This window comes from Hippopotamus amphibius, chromosome 11 (genome assembly GCF_030028045.1).
Source record: "Hippopotamus amphibius kiboko isolate mHipAmp2 chromosome 11, mHipAmp2.hap2, whole genome shotgun sequence".
NCBI lineage: Eukaryota > Metazoa > Chordata > Mammalia > Artiodactyla > Hippopotamidae > Hippopotamus > Hippopotamus amphibius.
In genome coordinates this window covers 28,523,335-28,534,036 of record NC_080196.1, presented here as the reverse complement: position 1 = coordinate 28,534,036, position 10,702 = coordinate 28,523,335, and the positions used below count along the sequence as shown (strand labels likewise).

At 46.6% G+C, this 10,702-nt stretch overlaps 1 protein-coding gene across 1 annotated transcript in view; it reads left to right on the top strand.

The window, feature by feature from the left end:
• Window positions 1-4,663: 4,663 nt before the first annotated feature.
• The window catches only part of TFAP2D (transcription factor AP-2 delta), a 59,867-nt gene continuing 53,828 nt past the window's right edge, over window positions 4,664-10,702 (top strand). Inside the window, exons 1-3 of the mRNA XM_057699847.1 lie at window positions 4,664-5,213; window positions 6,227-6,724; window positions 10,205-10,265. Of these exons, the coding sequence (XP_057555830.1) occupies window positions 5,175-5,213; window positions 6,227-6,724; window positions 10,205-10,265 (598 nt within the window). The 5' untranslated portion in view covers window positions 4,664-5,174. The remainder of the gene's footprint in view (window positions 5,214-6,226; window positions 6,725-10,204; window positions 10,266-10,702) is intronic.

The window sequence follows — 10,702 nt, the reverse complement described above, 5'->3', positions numbered from 1 at the left end:
TTTAAAAATGGTCTGCCATTTCTCATTTGCAATTAAGGTAACGTTTTTCAAAAAGTGGCCTTGCTGTTGTTGAAGGAAGAATAGGGGTGGGGGTATGGAATACCAAGAGGAAGAAGAGTTAGGAAATCCTCACTGGAAGGGAAAGGGGAGGGGCCTTCAGAAAGTCACCCACAGTCGGTATCAGCTCAGGCTAACAGAAGTAAGGAAGGTAAGTAATTCATTTCTGGCTGGGGGGTGGGGTGGGGGTGGAGAGATGGGGAGTCTGATCCCCAGGGCCTACATACCGACGTTGCCATGACTTTTCTCCCCTAATATTCCTGGTCCTGTAACTGGGTCAAGTTTTAGATTCCTGGCTCCCACCCAGAATTTTCCTGATTTGGGGTACTCTTCTCTCTCCACCCTGGCTAATCAGGAAAATGGAATGAACCAGGGATTAGGACCTGGTGGACCCAACGTGTTTCCCTTTCCATCCCCTGAAGCATTGATAGCACTCACCCACCCACCCACAGTTTCTACGGGGAGATGCTCAGAGAGTCACACCAGAGTAGGTCCTTGGATAAGATGTTGCCAGGTCATTAAAATCCTGAGTGACTGTGAAACTGGAGCCCCTTGAGAGAGGACCCTGAGGGCTCCCTGTGTGGCTGGCTCTTGGAGACCCCAGGCTGAGTTTGTCCCATAGGACTAGGGTGGAAGCACTCAGAAGGCAGGAGATTCACAAAGAAGTGAGGGCAGATAGAGCTGGAGCAAACACACCACTAAGATAGGACACAGCAGTCATTGTGTTTAGTTTGGTTGTTTGGTTGTTTTTGGTTTTGTTTTGTTTTATTTTTGAATCTCTAAAGGCACCTCTGCTCTTTGTGTGCATCCAAATTAAGGAGTGAAAGGAAGGGGGCTTGGAGGCTTGGAAGGGTTAGCAGAGGTACAAATGAACAGATCTGCACCTCTTGATCACTTTGTGGAAAGAACATTGGATTTTCAGTGTTAAACTGCCCTCCTGTACAAGTATCCTTCTGAAGCCAGGGTCTTTGTGATCATGAAAATTGACTCCTGTTGTGCCAACTCATGCCTGGGCTATGGAACTGCGTGCCCCACTGGAGCAGAACACACTAAATTTCATCCTTAGACAATGTACACACATGCTCTCTTAAGGCATAAGTTTAATGGATTTAATCTCATCTCTATTTTCCTCTAAAGAGGAAGGAAGAAAGAAAAGAAATGAGGAAAAGCAGAGCGAGGAAAGAAAATACTCTGGTTGATGTATGTGTATATCCAAGGAAGTATTTTTGGCTGAAAATGCCCAAATAATTATAGTCCTTAACTCCTCTACTTCATTTAGCATTACGCAAACAATTTTGTAGCAAAAGTCTGTCCAAGCAGCAGGAAAACAAAGTCCATATAACATCCATTTGGAGGAGCAAAAGAAATCCCAAGCAAGAATAGGAAGAAGGAGGAGGAGGAGAAATACATGCTTAATAAAACTAGGGATAGGCAGTTGCTTGTTGCTAATTATCCACCAACCTCAAACACGCAGTGAGTGGCAAACCCTTTTGGTGGAGATGCTTGGGATTGGATGAAAACTGGGGTGTCTGGTATGGTACCAGTAGAAACCCAGGAAGGGACCTGAGCTTTCCGCACCAGTGTCTGAAATGTAAGAAACCATTCAGAAAAACTCTGTTCTCTAGCTCTGGATTTTAACCAAAATAATCATGATAGATAAAGATTTCTCTGCAGACTCCTAAAGCAACTGCGGTGGAACAATCCCTCCTGGAGTGTGGAGCGTGGATTCAGAAGGCAGAACAGAAGCACTGGGTGCTAAGAGAGACCCTCTCCAGCTTCTAGGGTACCGGGCTGGCAGGGTTGCTCTGTGCTTTTATGAGCTATCTCGCTCGAGTGGGCGGGAGCGGGCCGACCTCCGGCTCAGGCTGGGATGCTCACTACCGGTTTCCTGAGGGAGGGAGCCCCAGGCGATTGTCACCGTGTCTCCAACTAGCTGTGGCCAGTTAATTCAATTACGCCGCCCGCTGGAGAATGTGTGGCCAATCACTCTGCCGGAAAGGGCCAAAGCAGAGAAAGAGGAATTAGCTTTGCTGAGAATCGCAGCCTTTGGGTCAAGCAGGATGGAACTTATTAATTGCTCAAGACTATTAATTGGATGGGAAGGGAAGACGGTGGGGGCGGGAGGGGGGACTGTCTGACAGAAACAAATCCCCCGCACGCAAGTCTCACACACACACACACACACACACAGCACAGCACACACCTGCCTCGATGAGTTTCTTTAGAAAAGGGGCACACCGAGCAACCCCAGAGCAGATGGAAGGGAGCTGCTGACCAGTATGTGCATATGGCACGGACGATTTCCCTAACTTCTCTTTCAGGGACAGATTTTTTTTTTTAAGTTGGGATGAGGCGGAGAGGGAGCAGTTGGCCAAATGGGATTTCCCTACCGTTGAGACGCTGGTGTGGGAGACTGGGGCCCTGGGGTGGGAGGAGAGCTTTCCAAGGAAGACGTGGGCCCTGGCAAAGTAGACTCCTAAGCTAAAAGAGATGCACTTTACCCTCCAGGCTTCATCCCCTTTAAATACAAGTTTGTTTTTTTCCCCTCATCCTGTGTAATCTTCAGTTTCCTCTAATACCACGGTGGGGTGTGGTCAAGGAGAACAGTAAATGAAGGCCTGGACACCTTTTATCTTGGTACCTAGAAGTCACTAGGGAAAATAAGGTGTGGTTAGGGAGTGGAAGGGAGAGGTAGGTTTGCCGGTTCTTCGGTGAGGTCCAGAAGGATTCAGATGCCAAGACAACTGGAGGTCATTCTGTGGGTGTACTCAGCTCCAGGCCAGAGCTCATTACCCACAGTACCAGAAGTGCAGGGGCTGCCTGTAGATCTTCGCCCAGACAGGGACAAACGCAGGGGCTAAATGCGCCAGGACAGCAGGCAGAGCAGGCAGCCAAGACGTCCGGAGCCTCCTGGTTATTCTCGAGGGAGAGGGTTTTGCGTCTGCTGCCCGGACCTAAGCCGGGGAAAGAAGGTCCCTTCGCCTTCAATGAAGATGTATCTGACAGTAGGGGAGTTGGGGGAGGGGTTTGCAGCTAGTCTGGGAAGGGGCCATCCTTTCCCACTTGAGCTGTTTTTTACTGCGAAACCAACGAAAGCCACCAGGAAAAGTGCGTCTGGCCATTCACCAGATAACCTGCGGGCCCTACACATTCTTCTGGGGGGAGGTTTGTACGTTCGCAGGGGCGGGAGTTCCCGGGGTAAGATCTTGGGGGCAGGCCTCCATTCCCACGGATGTTTATTTTGTCTGTGGGTGGAATATAGAGGCCTCTCTCGGTGCTGCCAAACAAAAGATTCCACTGCAAGCATTTGGGGAGTCAGCCTCTCAGTAGCAATGGCCCTTATCTTACCCCTCCTACTTAAAGATCAAGTTGGCCATTCTTCCTTTTCATCTTCATTGGGCTGACTTCATTAGACCAAAATATGGAATTTCAAGAAGTTGGGAGGGCAGCACGTGTGCACCTGGAAAAGGGGAGCAAGTGTTGACAGCTGACCCTTGCGCAGGACTGAAGCATCACGGATCTCCATTTCAGACATTGCATTTCAATTCTTGTCGTGTGCCTCTGTCCATTTATATAAAGCAAAGAGTGCTGAGTGACAGCCCCAGTTAGCCTGCATGAGCAGATCCTAATCAACCCTCCCAAACCCGGACCTAAAAAAAAAAAAAAAAAAAAAAAGCCACATGCCTGTTTGCCCGCGGCTTATTATTAGAACACCTTCTCAGCTTAAACGCTTAAAAGCTAACCAAATGAAATGGCAATTAAGACTAAATTACCCCTTCTATCTCTGAAATGAGTCTGTGGGGCCAGCCATTTCTTAGGAGATAGTCAGGGTTGGCAAGCGGACCCAGCAGAGCCTCAGTATTGCGGGCCTGTAGCCACAGCTACTTGCTCTAGGCGTTGGACCACTTGGTGCGGGAAGCTGAATTTTGAACGAAGTAAAGCTCAAACACTGTTTGGTAGTCGAGAAATCCACCGAAGAGACAGAGATAGGTGTGCACTACCTCTTTCCTGCCCTCTCTTTGTCAAATATTACTTTCAAACGTTTAAGGATTCGTTAGGGGTAATGGTGTTCAAATACCTGGTGCCACTGCTAAATGGTCCACACCCCCAACCTTCATTCAGCACTCATTCTGAAAAGGAAGAAGGAAAACACAAAAAGAGGGGGGGAAATGGGTTGGGTTGAGGAGTGGAAGACAACGTTTCACCTAACTGTAGAATCTTGTCACAAGTCTTTATTCTCTTATATGTTTCTTAAATATATTGCCAGTTGCACTATTTCTTTATGATGGAAACTTGGGACTGTCCATCATGGTTATTTGTTTTAAAGCTGCTCAAAGTGTAACCTACTGCCAGGTGTTGCCTTTCACAAAAAGGAAAAGAACCCAAATTCATGTAAATATGGAAAGAGGAGTATTGTTCCCACTTGGGCAAAGGCAGATATCCCAATCTGGGTGAAACGGATTTGGGTGCTCGTTGGAAAAAGCAGCTTTCAGCATCGAGGGAGTGGAACCAATAGGAATGAACACTTTCTCGTGTAAAAGGAAGCTTTAATTAATATATATTGCTATCTCTAATATACATACATCGGGGCTAGATCTTTATCTTCACAATAAAATGTGTGCAAGTGCTCTCTGCAGAGATGAGTCCCCACCTCAGTCAGTATAGAAAAGCATGATAAAGGTTGGAAAAAATGGATAAAAATGTTGAAAGAACCTCCAGTTCCTTATTAGGCGAAGATACAATATTTATTCCTTGTCTCCTGGGATAAATCTCTTCTGCCTATTGTCCTCCCAGTTCTCAGTGCTGATGCTTAATTTTCAAAACTTCTATATTACCAAGGGACCTACGACATCAGCCAAAGAAATACTCAGCAAGTACAAAATCTGTTCCAGGGAGCTGCTTTTGTGCAGAGGGAAAATTTTGTTCCTACAGGTTTTTAAGTGGGTACCAGGCAAGGAGCTATCTGATCCGGGCAAAGCCATAACAATTTAGATCTCTATCTATAGAACATTTTTTTTCCTTAAAAAAAAATTGGAAAATACAAGAAGTTTGGATTTTTTTCCCGATTCTTTTTTTGGAGGGGGAAATTGCATCGTAAGCTTTCGGAGAAACCCAACATGTCAACTACCTTTCCGGGACTAGTCCACGATGCCGAGGTATTATTACTTTTTTTTTTTTTTTTTTTTTTTGAGCGCGCGTGTGTGTGGCGGCCGCGGCGGCGGTGGCGGCGGTGGCAGCTTCCCCTTGTCTCTAATCTATATTGGACCGTTACATTTAATTATAATCTGGCTTTCGGGGGACGTTAAGGAAGGAAAGGGGAGAAAGTTCGTTATGACATCTGTCGCCAGGGAGGGCAACTCTCTGCCACGTTAAGAAACATTTGCCATAATGAGGGGGAAAACATAATCCTAATAATAAAGAAAGGGGGGGGGGGTGAGGAGAAAGAGATAGAGATGGGAAAAAGATACTTAGAAAGGCAAAGTAAAGAGATTGATGGGGGGGCGGTAGGTGCACAAGGGGGTAGGGAACACGCACCCCTTTTAGAATGGGCTTATTATTCTAGGAAAGTAAAGCAGAAAGGGGGGGGTCGGATTCCTTGCCCCAAATGGTTAAGAAAAATGAGCAAGTTGGACGATTTGCACAGACTGAATTTTTTAAAATATATAGATGATGATTTTGAGCAGCCTAGTAGAACAGCCCAGCGTGGACAGCCGCGGCTTCTCGGTGTTGGGAGCGGGTTGGAGTGGCGAGGCGCTGCGCCTGTGGACTCTGGTTCTACTCCCCGCAGCCCCGGAGTCAGTGGCAAACCTGGCTCCCGGCGCCCAGCTCCCTGCGCAAATTGGGCAGGGGCTGTGTGCGTGTGTGTGCGCGCGCGTGTGTGTGTGTGTGTGTGTGTGTGTGTGTGTGTGTCACCCGCACCTATATAGGGTGGGGGATTTTTTTCCGCGCTCTCGACTGTGAGGACGAGGCCGCCCACCCCCAGTCCGCCTGCTCGCAGAGGCTCCCTGGCGAAGGCGCTGAGCCCGGGCTGCGGCTCGGCCCGAGCCCTGCGCGCTCGCGCCCCTTGGAGAGCCAGAGTAAGCTCCCGGCTCCGGGAGAACCGCGCCTCGCTTGCAAAATGACAAACCTCAAGTTTTTCTGCTCTCCCTTTTCCCCCTCTTCCTTCCAGATACGTCACGACGGATCAAACAGCTACCGTTTGATGCAGCTTGGCTGTCTGGAGTCCGTAGCCAATTCCACTGTCGCCTATTCCTCCTCCTCCCCTCTAACTTACTCCACCACCGGCACCGAGTTTGCGTCCCCCTACTTCTCCACTAACCACCAGTACACCCCGCTCCACCACCAGTCCTTCCATTACGAGTTTCAGCACAGCCACCCGGCCGTCACTCCCGACGCCTACTCTCTGAACTCGCTCCACCACTCGCAACAGTACTACCAGCAGATCCACCACGGGGAGCCCACCGACTTTATTAACCTGCACAATGCGCGGGCGCTCAAGTCGTCCTGCCTGGACGAGCAGAGGCGGGAGCTGGGCTGCCTCGATGCCTACCGCCGCCACGACCTGTCCCTCATGAGCCATGGCTCTCAGTATGGAATGCACCCAGATCAAAGACTCCTGCCAGGGCCCAGCCTGGGGCTGGCCGCCGCGGGAGCCGATGACTTGCAGGTAAATAAGCATGCGGCGAATTTGTCTGCGCCCTCCCCTCCGCGCCCTCCCCCTCCCGCGCCGTTAATACTCCGCCGACTGCAAGCCGTCTCCTCTCTCTCTCTCTCTCTCTCTCTCTCTCTCTCTCTCACACACACACAGGCGACACGCGCGCGCGCGCGCACACACACACACACACACATACACACACCACCTATGGAAAGTTATCAAAACAATTAGAGGAGGCGTGTGCCGTTCTGTCCCTCTCATTGGAGCAGGCATTTCACCTGGACGCTCGCGAGTCGGGCTAGCCGCGGGCCCCTACTTTCGGCCGGTCTGCACTGAGGTCTTTTGTGAATCCACATTTTTGTCCCTGCGGGGATGGGGTGGGGGAGATCAAGGAGGCTGGGGTTGAGCCAACTGGACTCAGAGGAAGACCCGATAAGTTGATGACCAATCGCACCCTCAGCCTCGGCGCTTCGCTGGGTCTACTCGCGTGTTCCAGGCGTCGGTCCGAGGCTGAGCTTCTGGGGCGCTTTCTATGAGTTGGGAGGCTGGTTTGTTCTCAGAACATTTGGGGGGCCCTGAGCGCTAGCCAAAATTTCACCAAATACCGTAGATCGTTGTCAAGTAAAGAATCGCAAATGAAAGCGCCAATGAAAGGCTCTGCACAATGCGCTTGGCCAGGGTGTGGGCTTGAACCTAATTCTGGCTGCCTGAGGAGCGCCCAATCCCGTCACCAGGCTGGAAGATTCACAGCTTTATTCTTTTCTCACCAAGACATTAAGTTTTAGGTAAGATGCAAAGCCTTAAAAAGAAAGAAATGAAATCAGGAAAGAGAGAGGGGCAGAGAAAATAAATAGGAAGGGAGGAAGAAAGGAGAAAAGGTACAGAGGGAGAAAGGAAAAAAGAAATAAAGGGGGGAAGGAAGGAAGGAAAGAAGGAAGGAAGGAAGGAATTCGGTATTGAGAAGGCCATCACTCAAGTCAGATGATCTATCCTACTTTCTCTCTTAATGTATTTTTGCACATTGTTTGCCAACAATAGAATTTACAATTATGCAGACATACTGTCACAGCCACATTTCAAATAGAGAAGTCCACACATGAACCAAATAGACCCAGAAGATATGAATCTGTGGCTTCTTTTGGCTGAAATTGCAGCTCTGCCAGTGAGTCCGGACAAAGCTGGCCACTTTCTCCAAAGTCCCCAAAACGAAAGGGGAGATACTGGAAGAGCATGAGTTGGAGACATAAGAGAACCCTCATTGCGCACAGAAAATCTTTCCCCCTCACTTACCTCTGAGCAAGGGATTATTTTAAAATTAAAGTGAAAGCCCTTACAGTCCCAACAAAGAGCCCAAGCCACAAGATCGGTGCACAAGAAAAAAGATTTGGCTTCATAAACCTTGATTTTCTACATTTATATTCACGAAATAATTTTATACGCTCAGGGCATTTTTACATTTTTCACAAGGATCCCCTTATGTCTCAAGAGGAAAAAAATCTGCCATTCAATGCTTAGCTCAACTAAAACCTATTTACTCCTTTTAATAGCCGCGTCTGCTGCTGATTTTTTTGTATCTGTACAAATTTTTTTTCTGTGCTAGGCACAAAGCCGGGCATTTTTCAAAAGAAGGGATTAGAACATTTGCAAGCACCAGACAAAGAACGAATCCCATGCAAAAGAACACCGTAGTTTATCCAATTTTCGACTTAGTGCCATTCAACTGGTCATTTATGCAATGTCATCCGACCAAACAACATGTTTTACTTATGAGGGGGAAAAGTTTGTTAAGTGAAGAGACCAAGATTCATTTCTTCTAAGAAAATAAACATCTTAACGGTGCGCCAAAGCCTGGAAGGGAAAGTGGTTCATTCCCTTGGAGAACTTCCGCCTCTACCTTCTCCATTTCAGATATTTTGAAACCTTTATTTTCATCCTATGTTTTTTGACATTCTTAACCTCCTATTTCCCATTTATTGTTCATACTGAGGGGAAATTCATCCTGAGAGAAACACTCCAAGATACTAGCAGAAGTAGAGGAGAGAGATGTATGATATATTCATGTATCTATGTCTAGAGATGTGTGTATATACATTTTTGATATAAATATAGATGTATGAAGCAAGTTTTAAGTCTGGCAAGTTATTTTCTTCCACTCTTCCTGGACTTAGTTGTCAGCATGAAAATGAAAAAGAAAAAAAGTCATAGCTACTTTTAAAAAGAGAAATGGGGAGGGGATGTGTGGGAGAAACCCGTCTCTCTCCTTTTATTTCTTCCTTTTTAAAACATTCATCAGCATATGCCTCATTTCAAATGCAACAAATGTAAATATACTTTTCCCTGCACAGAATTTTAAGTGAAAGTCCAATGGTTTGGAGGGCAGTCTAAGTCTGCCTAACAGATGCAAACAGTCTTGTGGCTTCAGTTCCATCTTTGAGTCCCCTAAAAAGATTTGCTATGGCCAACAAAGGAAACTGTCACACCTTTTCCCATCACCGCTTTAATTTATGCTCAGTCTCCAAGTTTTTTTTTTTCATATTGATTTGATAATCACTTTAAGGCAGAACAGTTAAAATAAGAAAGAGCTCGTGAGTAGGTTGAAAAGGGGGGTCTTACAGGCCTGCCTCAATATGGTGAAAATGGGGAAGCGAAAGGGAGCCAGGGCTGTAAAGGTTGTTTTGTAAAGTGGGTTTTTATTATGCACCGACTCTCTCCGCATTTACTTAACTCTTCACGGGCTGTTGGGTAGGTTAACACCCTTCAAGGCCTCTTTCAAGTCCAATACCTCGTTTGTTTGTAAAGGAAAATGAGCCTTTAACACATTTCGACTCAGGGAAAAAAAAAGAGAGAGAGAAATTTTTTATTTTTCTTAATCAAAAATCAGCAGGCCCTTTTCTTCCTTCCCAGCTCAAATGATCCCTCAATCCATTAGGAACCTGAAGATCTACAGTGAGTGATGCTGAAGGTGTTTCCTCTATAAGACACATTTTGGGTAGCATGATAGGATGCTCCTACATCTGGGGTAAAACAGAACCCTCATAAGAGATCTTGAAACCTGCACTTGAAATAGCTCCTCTGAGCCCTGAAGAAACCCACAGTGCCAGTCTTGACACTTCTGGTGTAATTTGCTCCATGCAGAAAGTGCCGTGGAAACTGTCTATATATATGCTATGTGCCTTGATGGGAACTCAAAGGGCTTCCCATTCTCTTATGCCAAGATAAAAGGCACTCAGGCGCTTTGAAGTGTAATATTGTATGGTACTGTAAAATGCATACCTTAAGATTTATACAACTTTTATATAGTGGTTTTCTGGCAATTTTTTCCCCTTAAAATTGTGTGAGCTGCCAAACTTACTTCAGCTCAATGGTTGCTTTTAAATGTCTACTATAGGGTTATGGGGATATGGGGTTCAGGGTTGGGACAGATTGAAACACTTAAGTCGTGTATCTAGTAGCATATATATGAGTGACTTTATTTCTCTTTCTTTTATTAAGGGCTCTGTGGAAGCCCAGTGTGGGCTTGTTCTCAATGGCCAAGGTGGAGTGATAAGGAGAGGTAAGTAACAACATATTAAAACTAAACATTCTTCTCTCATCTGTTACTTTGTCTTGAAAGTCCACTGATGCTTTTAAACATCAGATCCCTATGTGATGATAAAGAAAACAATGACTCTTGGTCAATTACTCTTGTCCCACACAGGTATTCTCACATTAAAAAGCTTCTCTTCCTCCAGAGAGGCTTAAACCAGCCTGTGCCCTAAAGACTGTGATAGAAGAGATTTGCTCTTCCTCAGTGGAACAGTGACACAATCAAAGTTAGAGGCAAAAAGAAAAGAAAAAAGAAAAAGTCTTTCTCACAACCCCTTCCCCCATCACCACATCCTCGAGCAGAATTTCTGGTCTCTTTTAGCCCCAAATGTGCCAGCCACAGCCTGGGTGCTTGTGGTGATGGTGTTAGCTTGAGGCTTTGAAGGATTCTGTGAAAGGCTAAAT